This window comes from Chlamydotis macqueenii, chromosome 18 (assembly GCF_036417535.1).
Source record: "Chlamydotis macqueenii isolate bChlMac1 chromosome 18, bChlMac1.mat, whole genome shotgun sequence".
Lineage (NCBI taxonomy): Eukaryota > Metazoa > Chordata > Aves > Otidiformes > Otididae > Chlamydotis > Chlamydotis macqueenii.
In genome coordinates this window covers 9,008,707-9,028,002 of record NC_141573.1, presented here as the reverse complement: position 1 = coordinate 9,028,002, position 19,296 = coordinate 9,008,707, and the positions used below count along the sequence as shown (strand labels likewise).

The following is a 19,296-nucleotide window of genomic DNA, read 5'->3' as shown; positions in this document are numbered from 1 at the left end:
GCATCTTACATCATTTCCTAGAAGTAGCCAAGATAAGGCACGCCTGGGCCCAAGACTCCTTCCTGTCTGCTCGCACGGGGCACACCCTTGGAAATGAACACCACAGGAGGCCCTGCAAACACCACTGTCCCTGAGAGATGCGGGAAGGGCTGCCTGGGACCCACAAGTACTTACAGAGGCACCAACTGCCGAGGCAGGAGATTTATTCCCCCTTCCCTTGTCAAAAGACCCCTTCCTCTGAGACAGAGGGAGGAGATTCAGCCCTGTGGTACTGGTCCCTACTAACCTACAGCAGATATTAATGCCAGTGTGCAGTACTCAGCTCCAACATCCGAATCCCAGAACCCTAGAATCCCAGAACCCTAGAATGGTTAGGGTTAGAAGGGACCTTTAAAGCCCACCCAGTCCAGCCACCCTCCAAGGAGCAGGGACATCTCCAGCCAGACCAGGTTGCTCAGAGCCCCATCCGACCTGGCCTGGAATGTTTCCAGGGATGGGGCATCCACCACCTCTCTGGGCAACCTGGGACAGTGCTCTACAACCCTCATTGTAAAAAATTTTTTCCTAATATCCAATCTAAGTCTACCTCCATTTTAAAACCATTACCCCTTGCAACAGGCCCTACTAAACAGCCTCTCCCCACCTTTCCTGCAGCCCCCTTTAGCACTGGGAGGCCGCTCTCAGGTCTCCCAGGAGCCTCCTCTTCTCCAGGCTGAACAGCCCCAACTCTCTCAGCCTGGCCTCACAGGAGAGGTGCTCCAGCCCTCTTATCTTCGTGGCCTCCTCTGGACCCTCTCCAACTGGTCCACATCCTTCTGATGTTGGGGGCTCCAGAACTGGACGCAGCGCTGCAGGGGGGTCTCACCAGGGCAGAGCAGAGGGGGAGAATTGTACACAGTTACATCGCTTGTCTTCCCTAACATGCATGGGGGTCAAGAGAAAGAGCTAATAGCACATACGCACACTCTGCAAACAAGGTGGTTCATGGCCAGAACACTGGTCTGAGAGCTGGGAGATGCACATAGCTTCCAAACCTGCCACCAGCACGCACGTGGCCACGAGTACATCACTTCACTTCTGCCAGCCTTTGCCCATTCCCTCTATTTATGGCCTATCTAAGCACACGTACGTGCCTGGCAGAAAGCAACTCCTAGGCATTATCAGGACATAACTAGACAATTTTGAACATCTCATGTGTGGGAGAGAGGATGCCCACAGAATACCAAGAGTTTAACAAACACTGCTTTGCTTTAGCCTGCTGCCCGTTGTCCCGGCCCTGGGCATTATGTGAGGAGCTGAGAACCAGCACGGGAAGCCCTTCCTATTCACAGGCTCCTTTGCATACGTGGTACTTGCAGAATTGAGCCTTTGACAAACAACACTGAGGCTTTCAGGATACAGACAAGACAATGGAGCAGCGTCTTCCAGGGAAAATGAGAAGAGGCTTATGCTGCTGCCCACTCGGCATTCATTACAACACAGCTTAGCATTCAAACGGTGCCCTGGGAAAGCTCAGCTACGCGGGCGTAACTCCAGGATCCGAAGCAGCTCTCAAACAAGAGCTACGTTCAAAATGCGGTGGCTTCTTTCAAGTCCCCTCCCCTTACACAGTCAGCGGGGCAGAGTAACTCTTCACTGTTAAAATGAAACAGCTTTTCCACACTGTGATCATTCTAAAAAACCTGCAGCTTGTAGGTTAAGAACTTCTCTAAATCCAGGGGCTTTTGTACAGGACAAATCTGGTTTCCCACTTCCAAAAGCATTCTTACAAGCAAGATGCTCAGTATCCTCCAGACTTTACAAGAGCCAAACACTGAACCCAACATGAAGCAGAAGTAACTAAACAGGCAGACAGTATTTTTCAAGTACCTTAAAGAACCTTGCCTTCAAGGCAAACTGAAATCTGTACGGAGCCACGCTTCAGCTAAGTCACAAAAAAAAAACCCACAAACACAGCTTGAAGTGTAACACGGCACCTTAAAAAGAGCTTCTTGGGCTCTCCATGTGACTGGAGGCTGCTGCTAGGGTTTGGATCAAATATCAGACCAAAACACTACGCTTGAAATATAACACGATGCTTCAACTTCTACCCACCCTTTCCCACAGTCGGGAATCCACTCTGCCCCCCTCTCAAAGTCAATTCACTGACACATCACGGTAAGGCTGCAAAGCATGTCCAAAATTATTTTGAGTGCTGCTCAGAGGCAGTTGCAACTCACCCAGGATGTACCTGCAGCATCTCAAGTGGCTGGATAAATGATTCTTCCCGATTTTAATCGGCCCACAGTCTCCCATTTAAAATTAGCTTACAAATGTTTGCCATATGAACATTAAATAATATTCATTCACTTTATAAACGGGTCATTTATCTGCACATAAGCCACCAGTTTTCTTCCTCACAGTTCTGTTCACCACAATATTTTTAAACACCAAACACAAATACTTAAGCAGAGGCAAAGCAAGGCCACTCAAGTGCACAAGCCACAGTGTTAAGAGTCCCCCATGACCAAAGGCAATGCAAGTGTCCACTGACCTTTGGAATTAAACAAGTAACCACCTAAAATCGGATTTCACAAAAATTCTGCCAAGCACACATCTGGCCTTCAGTTTTCGCAACAACAAGCCATTCTGGCTGTCAGAGGCCCCAGAACTGCCGAGTGCCACGTAATTGCTGCAGTCATCGCTCACCATCCAGAACCGCCACGAAGAGCAGCAAGGACTGTCAGCAACCACGTCTTCTTCCTCTTCCCATTTAATGCTGATTCACAGACAGAAAAGCAGAAGAAATATTTTTATCATCATTCTTCACCTTCTCAAACCATGAGAACCAACAGGTAATCCCCAAACCCCTAAAGCTCTGGATTTTCTTCCAAAACCCAACCAGGATTCAGTGCAAAGGAACCCGAGCACTTCAGCCAAAAATCTAACCAAATTTGCATTGTCTTTCACTTATTAGAATACGGAAAACAAACAAACAAAAGCCATGGATTAGATTTCACCAATCAATTTGTGCTTGTTTCTCTCATCCTGAAATAAGAGCTGGAGGCATTTTCATATGCTCTTTGGAAGGCTGCCTGTATCCATCACTGCTCTAGGAAGTGAACCTCTGTCTTTTCCTGCAATAGTATTTTTGAACTGAATGTTCTCTGGTGAACCACAACAAATGCCTCCTTGCCTCTTGCAACAGCAGCATGTGAGCTTTCAGGAAAAAAAAAAAAAAAAAAAAAAAAAAAGTCAGAGCACAGCATCAGCACAACCCTCCTTCCTCCACCATAATAATAAACCCTTCCCTGAAACCAGAAGGAAGGTAGACACAAGCTTCTTTTTAAAAAGGAAAATCTGAAGAGGTTGGTGCTCCTGATGCAGGTTCAGTATCTGCAGAGACGAAGGAAAGGCCTCTGGAGATGTGCATGTCCCAGAACAATCCGGGCCTGACCACGAGAACAATCTGCTCCCAGCTCCATACCCGGGAACCCCAGAGGGACAAATCCATGCAGAGCAGAAGGGTGCAGAGTAAACAGCAAACCAAGAAGGAAGGCTGTGAAAAGTACATGCTTCTCCTTGCCTGTCTCTGCTCTCTGCAAAGCCACCTCTTAAGAAAGTCAGTGAGATCTGATGAGCACCAGGTGCACTAATCCTGACTCTACACCTGAGGCTGACAGCTGGCACAAGCTGCCACGTGCCTGCATACCCCCCATCCACCTGGGGAGGTTATCCACCCAACGTGCATTTTCTTGAAGTCACAGTAGCCTAGTTTCTCTTTAAACCTTGAAAAATTACAGAGCATCCTACCCAAAAGCAGTGACTTTATCTGAGGGCTTATGACAGGCGCAGCAAAAAGTTTACAATGAATGACGGCACACAGGTCCCTTGGGCCTCCCTATTATCGCAGCATTAATACCACCCCGATGACAACATTCCCTGGAAAGGCGGTGGCCAGAGGGCTAAGATGCTTTTGGACACTGCAGAATGACAAGTGACCAAGAAACTTAAAGGCAAAAGCACTCAGCACAGGTTTCTTCCAAGAAGAATGAATTCTGTTGCTTTCTAAATCACTGAAGTTCTACCAGTGCCAGGGAGGGGAAAGTGTTTTTGAAAAACACTACCCAAGAGCTAGTCACAGGCCAGCCATCAGAGAGAGGGCCTTGGGTGTCTTCAGTAAGCACTTAACGAGATGAGAGTTAAAAATAAATCCCCAAACTCTGTGTTGATCAGGAGAGGGATGCAGCACAATCTGCTACTGAGCTGTATCGACAGAAGAGCCCTCGAGGGACGCAACCATATCCAGAAAAATACGCTTTGATGAGTATGCCTGGTTTTGCCCACGGATGAGTGCAGTACGGCCGTGAAAAGACAGTTTGCTTGAACACACTTCGAGTTTATCTTGATTATGTTTGTGGCGTCACAAACTCCAGCAAAGACTGTAAAAAGATAGTTTCCTTCCTATAGTCTGACTCTGCCTGCTTTTCAAAAATTACTATAATAGACTGAGGGAATAAATAGTACTTTGTTGCCATACTTTTTGACAGTCTACTCCCAGACATGTCTCCAAAGAAAAGACTCCTTGTGGAACCAAGGTCACAGACATCATCAGTCTTGTGTTTTCTCTGCACTTTCTTCTTTTCCTTTCTGTTCCCTTTCCTTCTCCACCAAGGAGGAATTATCCTCCACAAGAGGAATTATCTCATATGTCTGCGACTTCTAAAGAGTCAGTGGGGGGAAAAGAAAAAAAATAAATAAGTAAAAAAGCTTTACTGCAAAAAGGGGACAATGAAATTAATCCCAGTGACATGAGGGATCAAATCTTCACATGTGCAAAGCCAAAGGAGAATGCCTGGGCTCTGCTTCCACATATACAACATAAATACACAGCCCAGCCAGATCTGGGTCTGAAAACAAGACAGGATCTCTTCCAAGGCAGATCTAAAACTATTAATCAAAAAAATGCACTACTTACCTACACCTGTCATACCCGGTACAACTGCAGTTAACCAGCCCTATCAACGAGTATGCTTGTGCAGTCATACTGCTGACACATCAAGTTTAAATATAAATAAATAAATATAAAAGCCTCCTATTCACTCTTCTGCTCCAAGACAGCTCCTTCTTCTTAGTTACTAATACCTCTAATAAAACACTGACATTGACAAGACCAGCTACCCTCTATGGTGCCCAGGAATTGTTTCTGGGGAAAAAAAAAAAAAATAAAAAATTGTTTAACTATCCAAAGAACTCTCCTTCTGAGGTTTCATGCATTTAACCACCTCTCAGGGCAACAAACACCACAGCCCCCTTCCCCAAAGTGCCCTCTGCCTCTTCTCAGCGCTCGTGACCATGTCAGGATAGTTTCAGAGGGAACAGAGAAGCCCTGAGTCACCCAACGCTCCCAGTGCAAACTGGCGGAGAGCGACGAAGCTGGGCTGTGGGTGGGCAAGGACAGCTCTTCTCCTCCCTGGGAAGAATAAAGATGTGTTAACTGGAAGTCACTTAACCAGAAGTCTAACCCAAGTAATGTAATTCCTCTTATGTCGGATGTGTTCATCCTTTACAGCACGTCTGCTGCAATTCAGGTCAAACTCCTCAAACTGGGAGTACGAGGCAGGGACTGTTCGAGTTTGGTCATGTTTATACCAAATACAATAGGACACACTAAGCTGAGAGGGAGGCGATAAAAACCTTGGAGGAAAAAAAAACCCTTACAGAATTACTGACAAATATTTGATAGAGATGCACCCCAGGCACGTAATCAACCAAGTATTTTTATGAAAACAGAGGTAAATCTTATGTTCAGCTTCCTGTCAGTGACTGGGGACGGATGACAGAACAAATGAACACCTTCTTGGGCACCTTCTGGGTCAAAGCCGCCTACAAAGGAGGCACAGTGACTGCAAGGGGAGCAGCCGTGCTGCCCCATGACAGCCTGGCAAGTCACCGAACTTACTCGGCCGCGCACCGTTCAGTCCCTTCGCTCAGAGGAAGGGGCGAAGTCAAAAGCAACTCGCCACCACCAAAGCTGTCGGGGACGGGCAGGGAGCGCAGCCCAACCCATTTACGCAGAGAGGAAAGCAAGTGTCCTCTGTGTCACCCGTCACGCGTGGGAAGTATTGGCACAGCCCGGGGAAGGCCAGGCCCGGGGGTGAGTCACCCCGCCCGTCACCGGCCTGCACACCGCAGGGCAGACCCGAACAGCTCCGGGCTCCGCAGCCCGGGCGGTTTCGGCTCGACTCCCTCGAATTCTGCAATTTCGCTCCGACCCTTGCCACAGAACCGCACCACGGGGCTGCCGCAACCGCCCCGGCCCCCTTCGCTCCCCGTCAGCCGCCAGACACCCCGACCCGGCCTTGCCACAGCCCCCGGCGCCCGCAGGCCCATCTCCGCCTCCGCGCGGTAACAAGACGCGTTTCCTCCCTCCGGGCCCGGCGGCGGCGGGCGCCCACAGCCCGGGCACCGCCAGCGCCCAAGGCGGAGAGAGCAGCTCGGGGCCCGGACCCCGGTTTTAAGGCAAACCCGCGCCCCGCCGCCCAGCCCGCCCGCCCCAAGGCGGCTCCGCAGCAGACATGGCTCCTTCCCCCAAGTTCTACTGAAAATACCTTTTAAAAAAAGGAGGGGCTTCCCCCGCAGGCCGCTGCTCCCGGGCAGGCGCGGCCGGCCCCGGCGGGATGGGGGAGCCCGGACACCGCGTACCGGACGCCTCAGCGGCTCCCGACGACGGGGCGGGCAACAGGGCGGTGGCCGAGCGGGCAGGGTTGAGCCGGGCCGGCAGGTGATAGGCACTCGCTTACGCCAATGGGAGGCGGCGGGGCTGCGCCATCAGCCAACGGCCCGCGGGGGAGGGGCGGGACCTGCCCCGTTGTCAGCTCGCAGCCAATCGGCGGAGGGGTGCGGGGCCCGCAGCCCCCGGCACCGCGAGGGGCGCCCCCCCTGCCAGCCGCGGCCGCGTCCCCCTCCCATTCTCCCTGCGCCGCCCCTCCCGGTGGCCGCCGCCCGCCGCCGCCGCCACTCACCGGGGCGCATTCCCTGTCACAGCCGCAGCAGCTCCCGCCGCCGCCGGGTCTGCCTCATCCGGGCACTCCGAGGGGGCGGGGCCTGACGTAAGCGAGGCGGGGCTGGGGCGGTGCCGCCGCCGCGCCGTGCCGGGGCGGGGCGAAGGTGGGACCGGTACCGGGTTGTGCTCACGGTCCCCTCCTGGGAACGGCCCGCGTCCCTCCGGCACCCCGGACCCCTCGCCCCCGTCCCGCCCTTCTCCCTCCCTCCCTCCCTCCCACATTTGGGGGCTGCCCCGTCCCTCGGTGCCCCCGGGACAGGACGGTCCCGCCAGCCGCCCTCGCACCTCCGCAGGTGCCCCCGCACCCCCTGGGGCTGCGGGCAGGGGAGGGCAGGGTGCCTCTGCGGTGCCCCCCGCACAGGGCCTGCCTCGCAGCCCACCCCCCGGCTCCCTCGCCCTGACCTAGTATTTAAGCTTCGTTTGCGTGTTTAATTTATTTCCTGCCCTCTGTAATTAGCCGGCCGGCCTGTCATTAGCGGCAGGCGGTGCTGTTGGGATGCCCTCGTGTTTCCCTTGCTGTTGGCCAGCGCTTCCCAGCAGCATGGTGCGGCGGTGGCCGAAACCACGGCCGTGCCAGCTGCCCTTCCGGACATGGTGCCACCTCTGTCCCCCTATCTGTTCCCACAACCTCTTCTCCACCATGTCCCATGCACCCTACGTGGGGTTATCCGAGGCGGATGCTCCGGTGCTTTTCCACCTTTTCCCACAGCAGACGGGATGGGTGGCTGCAGACAACCTCAGGACGGAGAGCGCACACCGCTCCCTCCCCAGCCAGCGCCGCGGTTGTCGCCCCACGCCTGCGCAGGACTTTCCGGGTCAGCCTGCGTGACCTGAGCATTACACAAGGCCACAAATGCTTCTTGGCAGCGTCAGCGCCGAGCCCAGGACGTGCAGCAGAGCGCGGCGCTAAGCTGTGCGCTGCACCTGAATTAGAGGCTGCAAGAGGTGGGGAAGCCACAGCGTCCTGTGAGAAGTCATCCCAGTGGCGAGCTGCCCTTGGAGCTGCCTCATCCCTCTGGGAAAGTGTCTTATTCCCAGTGTGTATTTGTGCACCTTCCGCTGTATTCCCCATGCCCAGCCACATCTGGCTGGTGGTGGCGATGCTGGTCCAGCCCATCCACCTCCCACCTTCTCACTTCAGCTGACACCTCCTGGGCTCCCTGAAACCCTCTCTGAAGCCTGGAGAGGCAGATGGATGTGGCTATGCAGAGGCTGAAGGCCTGGCTGGGAGAACATCTCCTTTCCAGGCATCCAGTCCTGTGCTGCTCCGAGCCAGGAACAGTCAGAGCCGGCAGTGCCGAGTGCGTGCACAGCCCAGCCCTAGTTGGGTGCCCACCATCACGCTCTGGAGCAGACTGGGAGCCCATCACACTCTGAAGCAGGTCGGGTGATGATTCTTGTGCTCTGGAGCAGGTTGGGTGCCCAGTTTTCTCACTGCGTTGCAGAAGCCGTGAGGAGATGCCGTGCCCTGTTGGCATCTAGCTCCTTGATCCCTCTTTCCTGGGCTAGGTGCTTAGGTTAATGAAATACCGTTTGCCTCTCCTGGTACCTGGTGGCACAGCTGTCCCAGCCAGCCGCCGACATCAGCGCAGTGTCTCTAGGACCAGGGATGGATGCCAACGACTCCATCAAAGCCGCCTTTACCAGCCGCCTCTGTCCCATTGCGATGGGGCTTTGCCTCCGGTGACAAAGGCGTAGCGCTGGTGGGGGCTGTATTTCCCAAGGGGTTCAACGTGCCTGCCTGGTTAACACTGATTTTTAAGTCAATGTTTGCTTTGAGGTCGCTCCCGGCTGCACCCCATTGTAAGCCGAAGCTGTTCCCATGCATTCGCTGAGGGCTCGACGCTTCCAGCCGCACAAAGGAGCAGTCACTTAGCATTAGCGGCCGCACAATGCGGCCGTGTCTCCCGCTGGCCCAGCCAGCTCCGTGTTTCACCACCAAAAGCTCCTCTGCTGAAAGGCCAGGCAGAGACAAGGCAGCTGTAATGGATTCCAGTGAAGTGGAGGGGGTCTCTCACTGGGGCAGGGGGCCAGGGCTGTCCCACGGTCCGGGCACAGGGCTGCCGGGGGTTGTTTCAGCATGGGGCGAGCGGGGAGACACGGGTAGGATGAGTTATATATTTGCAAGGGCTGTGCCATGGTGCAGGGAGAACCGTGGAGGGGACAGCCGCAAAGGGTGGGATAGAGGGTGGGTGTGGGTCCCCCAGGGATCAATTATGGGCTGGAAATTATTGGCCCAGACGTGGGGCCCTGCAATGCACCGGTGCTCCTGGGCATCCCCCTGGGAAGATGCTGGTGGAGGTGCAAGAGGAAGAAGTAGCCCCTGGGACTGTTTTTTTTTGAGAGCGGCTGGAATTTTCTTGCTAATCCCTGCTTTGGAGGGGTGTCTTGCTGACTCCAGGAGCTGGGGGGACAGAGCTGGGAGCAGCCCAGCCAGGGAGGGGACACATCCCCAGTGGGACATGTGGGGCCATTGGCATCTCCTCCTGACACCGGCAGCAGTTATCCTGTCTGCCCGTACGCCTTGACCAGCTGAAGCTGCCGAGGAGAGCTGGATGCTGTATGGAGTCTCTCAGCTGCCACGCAAAGGATTTGCTCACTGGTGAGGTGAAGTGGTGTCTGAGCTGCCCCAGCCATGGCAGGGGGACTTGTCAGAGCTCCAGGGCCAGCAGCAGCCCCCAGGACAGGCAGCTGGAGGGGAAAGGAGGCTTTGGGCAAAGGAAAAGCCAGGATGAAGCCTGGGGAGCCAGGCGGGTCTGCGCTGGGCGGCAGCATCCCTATCTGCTTATGGCTCTGGAGCTGGGAGCATTGCCCCTGGGAATATGGTCTGAGAACTGACAACTCATTGCATCTCAAGAGCTTTGTGGGACTTGAACTGGCTGAGCCTGGCTGCTCCAGGACTCTGGAAAGGTAACCTCAGATCCAGTAGTTTTCTGACCACTGGAAAAAGCCCAGCCAGCCTTTGGCCTTGCACGGCTCCCACCAAAGACCCCATGTCACGAGCCTGGCCTCGGCGCGGGCACGTGCTGGGGGGTATCAGCTTCCCTACCCAGACTGATGTTTGCCTCCAAACAGCCCTGATCTCGTACCCTCACCCCGCTGCCTCCTTCCGCGGCTGGCCAAGAGCGATGTTCAGGGCAGGACCCGCCGTCTGCACGTGAGATCTGCTGCTCACACCTACTCACGGACCCGTCCGAGTGCCGCTCACAACAGCAGCAGCAACATTTCATCCTTGTAACCCAACGGGTTGAACCACAGCAGTTTGGAGCCCACGGGAGGCGGCCCCCGTGGGGCTCTGTGTGCCTCGAGGAAGGGGCAGGGAAGGGATGGGACTGGAGGGAATGCAGGGAGGGATGAGGCTGGAGGAGATGTAAGGATGTAAGGATGGGTTTGGGGAAGGTATGGGGCTGCGAGGGATATGGGAGATCGTGCAGGGAAGGACGGGGCTGGGAGGGATGGGGGGAGAGATGGTGTGGGGAGAGATGAGGGGAGACGGGGCTGGGGGGGATGTGGCTTGGATGGAACTGGGAACGATGGGATTGGGAGGGGTGTGGGTTAGATGGAACTGGGAGGGATGAGATGGGTGTGGGGTGGGATGGGGGGAATGGAGGGAGTGCAGGTCTGTGGGGTGGCGGCAAGGCGATGCTGTGGGAGGGGTACAGAGAGGTGGGGGTGGGGGTGGGAGGGCTTTGGGGAGTGGGAGTCCATGGGCAACAGCTCAGTGGGGGAATGTGGCAGAGCAGTGGCTCTGCGAGGGATGCCAAAGGGACAGCCGGCCCAGGCAGAGCCCCTCATGGCTGCCATGGGGCAGGGGCCCTGACGGCTCCGTGCTGGCGTGTCGCCCAGCTGCTAGCAGCGCCGGCAGCGAGGCCGGCTGGGACTCGGCTTGCCCGGCACACAAGTCTGGGCGGCCTGCTGGGATGATGCAACAACTGGGAAAGCGAAGTCGCTCGGTGCCACGCCGCTGCTCTGCAAACTCCCAACGCGAGCCAGCCGTGCCGGGGGGACTCTCCCTACAGGATTAAGCGGGTCTGGATGAAGCATACAGAAACATTTTTTTGCTATTTTTATTGACTAATCTGAGCACCGCCTTTGATGTCTGGGCAATATTTGCCAAATCGCTTCCTTCAACAGACTTTGCCAGCGATTCCTAAAAATACTTTTTTTTTTTTTTGCAGCTCAGCTTGACTGTCAAAAGCAGAGCTGCCCTGAAATGCTGATTTTCTTGATTATTGCCTGGCTGCTAATGGGGTGCAGGGGTGACCCCGTAGGCACCACAGATCTCATTTCACTCATTTTCCTGGGGGTCCCTAATGATGGATGTGGAGGGCCCAGGAGATGTGGGAAACTGCTGTACAGCAGCCACAGCCCTGATACCAGCTCGGGAGCATGTCTCTGTGCTGGATCCATCATCCCCCAGGACGCAGAAGGGGACACTGAAGCACCACATGCCCTGTCCCTCGCGGGACACCGTGGGTTGGGAGGGTGTCAGGACCCTTGTGTGTGTTTTCCAGCTGACCACAGCTGGAAAGGAGGGCTGAGATGAACCTTCCCTTGTTCTGACTACAGGGAGTGCAGACCCCCACGGGGTGGCAGGATGGGGAGGGCAGCCCTCCCGCCTCCCGTCAGCTCATCTGGGCAAATCCACTTTGTGCCAAGCATCCTCCTTTTGATAACCCGCTCGGGTTTCTGGTCAGCGCCCCACCGAGTGATCCTGGGTGGTGGAGCAGCTCTGCCTGCAAACTCTCCCCTCATGGCACCACACTGACCCTGTGGTCATAAGACCCTGGAAAAATGATTAAATGAGCCCAAATGGAGCCTTGTCTTGAGCCTTTCCTTTCCATGCTGCTCCAGGACGTGTGTTGGTGCAGGGCTAGAACCTGACTTGCACTTGTTCCCATTGAAGGCAGCAACCCCTCTGCGATCTCAGTCCTCCAGGAGCTGGGGCTTGGAGAAAAAACCCAAACTGCAACACAACCTGGCAGCCAAAACCATGGGGAACATGCCATTTTGGTAAAGGGCCCCAAATCCTCAAGCCCAGCAGCCTTTTCTGCTAACACCGCAGGGTTTCTGTCCTGTGCCACCCAGAATAAGGCTCGAGGGAGCTGCCTGGTAAAAAGGCAGCCAGAGGGAATGGTGTGAAAGAGCTGGGCGATGTCTTCTGCCGCTGGTGGTAAAATGTCCCTGGGGTGGCATGGCTCATGGCACGGCAGAGATGGGTCACAGGGACCATGGTGGCTCTACATCATGTTTGTGTACCGCCTTCGAGGGGCTTGTGTGGGCATTGGAGGGGGCAAGGGGACAATCTGCCATCATTTGGCCACTTTTAATACTACCATTAAATTTGATGATGGATTGATCCCTCCTGCATTTTGATACACTGCTCCTCATCCTGGCCCTGTCCCCAGGAAGGATCTGCTGAGCCACTGGGCTGGTGGGACCCCCAAAGCGAGCCCCGGGTGAACGCAGCCTCGGTGGCCCAGGGCTCGGTGCCGGCAAGAGGGCAGCTGCCCGCCCCGGCTGCTGCCACTGAATAGATGCCTTCTTCTCCCCCAAGCATCTGCCCGCTCGCTTCAAAGCCGTATTGTTTCTCCATTACGCACATGAAGCTGTGGATTATCACTGCAGCAACTCCCCCCTGCCATCAACCAGCATCCCAGAGGGGCTGGGGTGGGATGTGAGGTGGGACCAGAGCAGGGGAGAGGATGCTGGGGAGATGAGGAGCTTGCCACCACATCCAGAGGGGTTCGTGCAGCCCTGGTCTTGCTCATCGTCCCAGGCGATTGTGCCCCAGGACTCACTTGAGGCAGCTCCTGCAGTGAGCTGATGCCCTACTTGGTGGAGGGCGTCTTTGGGGGCGGTGGGTAAAAAAATGTTGAAGGAGCATTGAACCCCATACACCATGGGGCTGTGTGGCTATACATGGGCTGAAAGGGACAAATCCCCAATATTTGCTGTCAGAATAAGGCTCCAAGGGCTCACGCCAGGCTCAGGGCCATTGCTGGGAGGGTTTGTGGCCAGCAGCAGGGAGGTAGAGGCAGGTCAGAGCCATGGTGTCCAGATACGTTGCAAGTCTGCCCAGCAGATCCCCGCTCTGGTGGGAAAACAGAGATTGGAGAAGGCTTTGAGGATATACCCATTTTTTTCTGTGGTGTTTGATAAGCATTCATCAGATCAAATGGCCGGAGCTAAATTTCTGATTGGCAGGAGGGTGAGCAGATCCCATCCATCCCAGTGGGGAAGAGGCAGCATCCCGGCCGATGAGGACCACCAGCTCCAGACTATGGCAGGTCTGGAGAGGCAGGCTCACGACTTCTTCTCAGTGCGCCCTGGACTTTTTTTTTTTAGGGTAGCCAAAGCACATCCAAGAGCACCATCTCCTGGGCACGGCTAAAAGCACCGAGGAGAAAGTTGAAGGAAGAGCTTTTGCTATGAGTTTTGGGTCATTTTGGCTAAATGACCATCTTGATGGTGGGTCTCCATCCTGCCAGGTACCCGAAAAAGGAAAAGAGACTGCTTTTCCCACTCTGAATTCAAGCAAAGCAGGTGGGGGAGAAGTGTGGGAAAAGATGGAAGAGCTCAGGGGCACCCAAGCTCCTTAAGGTGGCACCTTCTTGCTTGGATAAAAGGATCCTGGAGCCCTTGGCCCTGCATGGGGTTCAAGGGGGCTGAAACACTGTCTGAAACACTTCTCAAAGCCTGAGAAAAAAATGCAGGTAATGTTTAAGGACTTGCTTTGCCCTTGAATCTGGTTTCTTGTCCTTCAGGCTCCGGCAGACTCAATCCTGTCACTCAGGAAAGATGCTGCCGCATGTGAAAGTGGGCCAAAGACATCAAGAGAAGCTGTGCTTGGGAAAGAACGAAACTGCTGACAGAGCTGGGGCCATGATATGCCAAAATCCCTTTGATTTTGGCGTGGTCAAAACAGCAAAGGGAGGCAGACTCGTTTTTCCGGTGCCTATGTATAGAGCCGTGAGCTCATAGTTTCCAGCTGTGGAGAGTATTCAAAGCATGGGAAACAGGAATTTCCACCCCTGCTGGGTGCCAGCAGAAAGCAAACTGAAGCTGGGGAGATGTTCTGCTGCCCCAAATCTGCTCTCGCTGGCTCAGATCACTCGTTCAGCAGTAGAGATCTCGGTGGGCGCGAGCAGCCCTGGCAGCTCCAGCAGCTTCAAGGAGGGGCCAGGGGATGGGGACGCCCACCCCAGGGGTGACTGTGCAACCTCAGCCCTGCCACAATCTGTCTGGAGAGGTTTCAGCCTCAATTTCTGACCATCCCAGGAAAACTGGGGCAACGAGTGGAGTGGCTTGGCGATTCTAAGCAGAGGTGTGTAAGGTGTTGACATGCTCCATGTCTCCTTTCAGTGAGGGATGGGACTTCGTGGCTCGAGGGGTCCCTGGGGCACAAGCCTCCCACCATGGATGCTTGCTCTCTGCAGAGGGCAGATGCATTTTGGAAGCTACCTCAGCACACAGGGCGTCTCGACGGGGCTGCACCCACCCTTCTCCTTCAGAAACCAGCCCCGTGTTGTAACCACTGCACCCACGAGCGACTGATACCGCTGCCCACGCCTGCAGCCCTGCGCCCTGCTGTGGCACCTGGCCACGTGAAACCACCCCTCCTGCCCATGAAGGGACTCCAGGGGCCATCTCATTGGGTTTTGGGTCCCAGAGGCGCATTTCCTTTTCTGCCTGCCCCACAGACCTTGCAGAGCCCTGGGCATCTTCTTGAGACTGCAGGAGCACAGGGCTGGAAATGCTTGTGTCAGCATCTCTCTGCCCCAAAGCAAGACCCCTCGTATGTCCAGGTTTCTCCTGAAGGCTTTCCATGACAGAGACTCCATGCCCTCCAGGGCATCCAAGCCCCTTGACGGTGCAAATCCAGGTCCTGTGGGTGCATGGCCACAAAAGCCAGGGAAGGGGTGCAGGCAGGGTGCCTTGGGGTCACCACGCCTGCTCTGGGGATCTCCTCTGGATGCGGCGAGTGGTGCCCAGATCCCTGTGGAGCCACTCAGCAAACCTGCGTGGGCGCTGGCAGCCCTGTGGCCCCTGGCTGGGCTGAGAGGTGGCAGGGGTGGCTGGAAAGGGTCAAGATTGAGGCAAGAGTGGTCCACCCTGCCAGCAGTTTTTGCAAGGCTTTACAGGGAAGCTACCTCTCAGCTTCTTGCCTGCGGGTTGGGTGACGGACAGGCAGCACCCTGGGACACAGGTGAGGCCACAGGGAACCTTCTCTATGTGGGTTTCCAGCCCGCACGTGGCCAAACAGTGACTCACGAGCCACTTGCAGCTGCTGAGATGGCCAAGCACAGGGCTCCTGCCTACCCTGAGCCCACAGGGCTCCTGCTGCTGCCTGGACCGTGGCTCCCAGAGATGCTGGAAGCTCCTCCACGGAAGGTGCAAGGTGATGGTAGCCCTCGAAGCCCGCTCAAGGATGTTTGTCAGGCTGTACACTGCCACGCTGGGGCTTGAGTGAGAGTCCAGTGATGTAGGATGGGGTGTGCAGGGCTGGAGTGACGAGTGTTTATGGGACAAGGAGAGGAGGAGACACGGGGACAAAGACATGGCCAGGGCGAGGGATGGGGTGGAGGCAAAAAGTGTTTGGCAGGAGCCCAGGCCCCGTGCAGGAAGCTGCAGCTCACCCTGCTTTGCAGCAACAGAGGGGTTTGGGGTCCTGGCATCCCCTTTAGCACCTGCTTCACTGGAGTTTGACCCCAGGGATGGACCTGGCTCCAGCTTCCCATTGCATGAGGGAAAGCAGGCAGGATGGTGCCTCCCATCCCTGCCCTCTGACGCCTGATGTCAGCTCCTCGCCCGCTCCCTGGCCAACCAAAAGGGGCCTTTAAAATCCAAACGAGTTCCTCCACATTCACTCCTCGGGAGCTGGCCCCGTCCCTGCTCCAGCTTTTGCGCAACGCACCCGCGTGAAACGCGCAGCCAACACCTCTGTGTTATATAGGTGTCTCGGTCCTCTCCCCGGCTGGCACTCGGCGCTGGGGCTGGGGCACGGCCAGCCCTGCTTTTGGGAACAGCGGTGGAGTGCATGGAGGGGCTCCTGCCCTGGTGCCCTGCAGCAGGTAAGGGGGTTTTGGGGCATGGAGGAGCAGGTGCATGGGGATAAAGTCTCCTGCAGTGCTTTGGGGGAGCATCAAGCCCCTGATCGCTCCTAAATCAGAGCAGGAGCCTCAGTCTTCTCTTGCATGGGGAGGGGATGGTTTGTTGTGTTCTTGTGGCCATCCCAGTGCATGGGGTGGCTCCCGTGCAAGAGGAGGGTGGCCAGGGAGGGGATGGCAAAACCTCCAGAAGCAGCTGTGAGGATGCCCATGGGCACAGTCATACTGGAGAAAAGGGGAGCAGGTTGGGTCAGGTCTGAAAATGCTAAAGATGCCCCTCTCCTCTTTCCCTTCTCCCTTCCCTGAAGCTGCCACATGAATGCTCCCCATCCTGGGTGGTGCACGGGAGAGCTTCAGTCCCAGCCCGGGCATGGGTCTGGGGATCACAGTGGCCTCATGCTCCCCCTTGCACCCCGGGCTAGGGTGGGGGCCAGTTGAGCTGGCTGGGCTCTGCCCTCCCTGCTGTGACTAACAGCAGACGCCAGTCTCTGGGGCTTGCTGCCCACACTGTGCTCCAGCGCAAGTGAGGAGCATGGACTGGTGGCGGCAGTGGCCTGACCAGCAGCTTGGGACATCCTCCAGGAAGGAGCCTGGCGCAGGTGCTTACTGCCTGCCCTGGGTATGGCATGCTTCTTCTCCATCCCCGTGGGATCTTGTGCTCCCACCTGCCCCACTGACCCGGCCTTGCCCTGCTCCTCCTGGCCCCTCTGCATCCCCTGAGATGGGAGCTTCTCCCTTTCCTTGGCAGGTGTCTTTGTGGGATGGGAGTTCCCACCCCTCACACACCTGAAGCTGGCAGCAGAGCACGGAGGTACAAGCTGAACCTGCTTTATCTGTACGAGGCACAGCAGGTAGACAGAGCTCCATCCAAGGGCTCATGGCTTTTTCTACATGATTTTCCAGCCAGGGATTATTGCCCCCAGTAGCTCTGGAGCTGAGGTCCCCCATCATCTCTCTCCTGCCCCGAGGGCCACACTGAGAGGCTTAATGCTCCTGGAAATGCCCTGCCTTGTTGAGACCATGCCTAGCAGCTGTCCACTGCATCTTTTATGAGTGAGAGGGTAAAGGCAAGAGAGCAGGGAGGAGGAGGAGAGAAGAAGAGATAGATCACTCCAGTCATTGCAACCGAGACCCGTACTGACCCATCACACCTCTTCCTCGCAGCTGGGGAGCACCTGTGGCCAACAGAGCAGGGATGTCTGAAACCTCGTCCAGCAAGGAAGGTCTCCCGGCCGAGTGTCCTGTGTGCTACGAGAAGTTCCACCCGCTGGAGGCCACGCACCGCAAGCTCAGCTGCGGGCACACCTTCTGCCACGACTGCCTGGTGAAGTGCTTGCTCTCCGCCAAGCTCGACGGCCAGGTCCAGAGCAGCATCATCTGCCCCGTCTGCCGCTACGTGACTTTCCTCAGCAAGAAGAAGGCTCTATGGTCGCCCAAGACAGGCGCCAGCCTCCGCACCCTGGAGATGCCTCTGTCACCTTCCTCCTTGTCCCACCTGACTAAAATGGAGGCCAGCAACACCTTGGTGGTGCCCAGTCATTTTGTGATGCCAGTGCAGAGCTTCGACAGGTGCTGCAGCACGGGGAACAGCCCCATGGACTTGCAGGGTGTCCCAGGCGAGCTGGCTCGGGAAGCCCACATCTTCGTCATCAGTGACTACGGGATGCCACTGGTGGATGTGGACTGCAGCTCCCTGGGGAGGAGAAGCAGAACGGAAACACGGAGCACGGTATCGTCCAGCTCAGCCCTGGGGGTGAAATGCTGCCAGTCGCCCATTGCCCTCGCCGTCCTCCTCATCTTGACTGTGGCCATGCTGGCGGCTGTGCTCCCTTGGCTGTTGCTGGTGAAGAGGGAGTCGTAGCGGGGATGGGATCAGCTCAGATACTGGAGAGGTGTCGCTGATGCTGGGACAGAGCTAGGGCTGGGACGTCTCTCAAAAGATCCCATGAGAAAGTTCAGAAGCAGCTCCAGGTGAAGCTCTCTCATCTGGCCAGGGATTGAATGGACTTCCAGACCTTTCTGCAGATCTCCAGGTGCTCACAGTGTCACTGCTGGCATTTTCTGCCTCTTTTGGTTAAAATAAGGCAGGTCAAACCCTGCTAGTGGATTTCTCCAGCGTCTTAGCGGAGAGTTGCTCCTCTCACACCCTGTGACAGTGTGTGCTGTCACATGCAGTGGTGGGGCCGTGCTGGTCCCTCCCCTCCATCCCAGCTCCTGGGGAGCTGTGACCATAGCACCCAGGAGCCCAGAGCCTGGGGACAGCCAAGGGCTCTGTGCATCAGAGGACCACGCTGCTGGGCTGTGGGGCTTTTGGAGGCCCCCAGGCTCCTGGCTGGCTATCAATATCATCAGGGTTCATAGTGCAGCCACCCTGAAACAGAAACTCATGGCTTTCCATCCAAGATGTGACCCTACTGGTCACAGTTGCTACTGGGCAACAAGGGCAGCGAAACTGGAGGATGGAGAGAGTGATCCTGGCCTCCATTAGGTCACCTTCCCCTCCGGCAGCCAACGCTCCTCTCCCTGCGGAGTGATGGAGTGGGAAGGGATGCCAGCTCATCCCACAGGCAGTCCCAGCCTTGCCCGCCCTCACCTCTCTCTCCGATCTCCCCAGGGTTGTGACCATCCTCCCGGCATCGCGGGCGTCCCTCCTGCCCAGGGGATCCAGGCACAGGCAGTGGGATGTGGGGCAGGGAGCTAAACCAAAGGTCGGGACTGTAGAAGGGTGCGGATTTGGGATCCCACCCTCACAAGATCCTCAGAAGAGTCCCGTGGCTCTGCTCAGGGCTTCCCGATCTTACCCAGGGGAAGCTCAGCTCCTCAGCCCATGGGCTCTGGTTTGGAAGAGGAGTGGACAGCGGAAAGGCACGGTTGAGATTTGGGACCCTCTGTGCCTGCTCTCAGGGGAGGGGGTGCTGCTGGTCACCCTCATACCGGAGCTGCCTGCTGGTGCTGGGGCCCCCCCATGGCGTTTTTTTCCCCAACTGTGCACCCCAATGCAGCATCTGCACCCTTGCCACCACCTTTGTCCTCCTGACCCAGTCCATGGCCCTGTGGGTGCTCGTCATTCAGGAATGTGGCCCGAGAGCTGCTGGGCACCCCAGTGTGACTGGGAGCAGGAGCAGGATGTCCCTCGCGCGC

At 56.3% G+C, this 19,296-nt stretch overlaps 2 protein-coding genes across 5 annotated transcripts in view; one reads left to right on the top strand and one right to left on the bottom strand.

Moving 5' to 3' along the window:
- The window catches only part of NDEL1 (nudE neurodevelopment protein 1 like 1), a 28,666-nt gene extending 21,604 nt beyond the window's left edge, over positions 1 to 7,062 (bottom strand). For 2 of the 4 annotated variants that reach the window (XM_086762379.1, XM_010125473.2), the window contains exon 1: positions 2,689 to 2,756. In XM_086762379.1, coding sequence (XP_086618505.1) covers positions 2,689 to 2,691 — 3 coding nt within the window. In that variant the 5' untranslated portion in view covers positions 2,692 to 2,756. Of the gene's footprint in view, positions 1 to 2,688; positions 2,757 to 7,004 lie in introns of those variants that run through there. The other 2 variants (XM_086762378.1, XM_086762376.1) reach the window with 2 other exon arrangements.
- A 10,288-nt stretch (positions 7,063 to 17,350) lies between these two features.
- RNF222 (ring finger protein 222) lies at positions 17,351 to 18,016 on the top strand. The gene has a single exon (XM_010130221.2). The coding sequence runs from the start codon at positions 17,351 to 17,353 to the stop codon at positions 18,014 to 18,016; it is 666 nt and encodes a 221-aa protein (XP_010128523.1).
- The last annotated feature ends 1,280 nt before the right edge of the window (positions 18,017 to 19,296 follow it).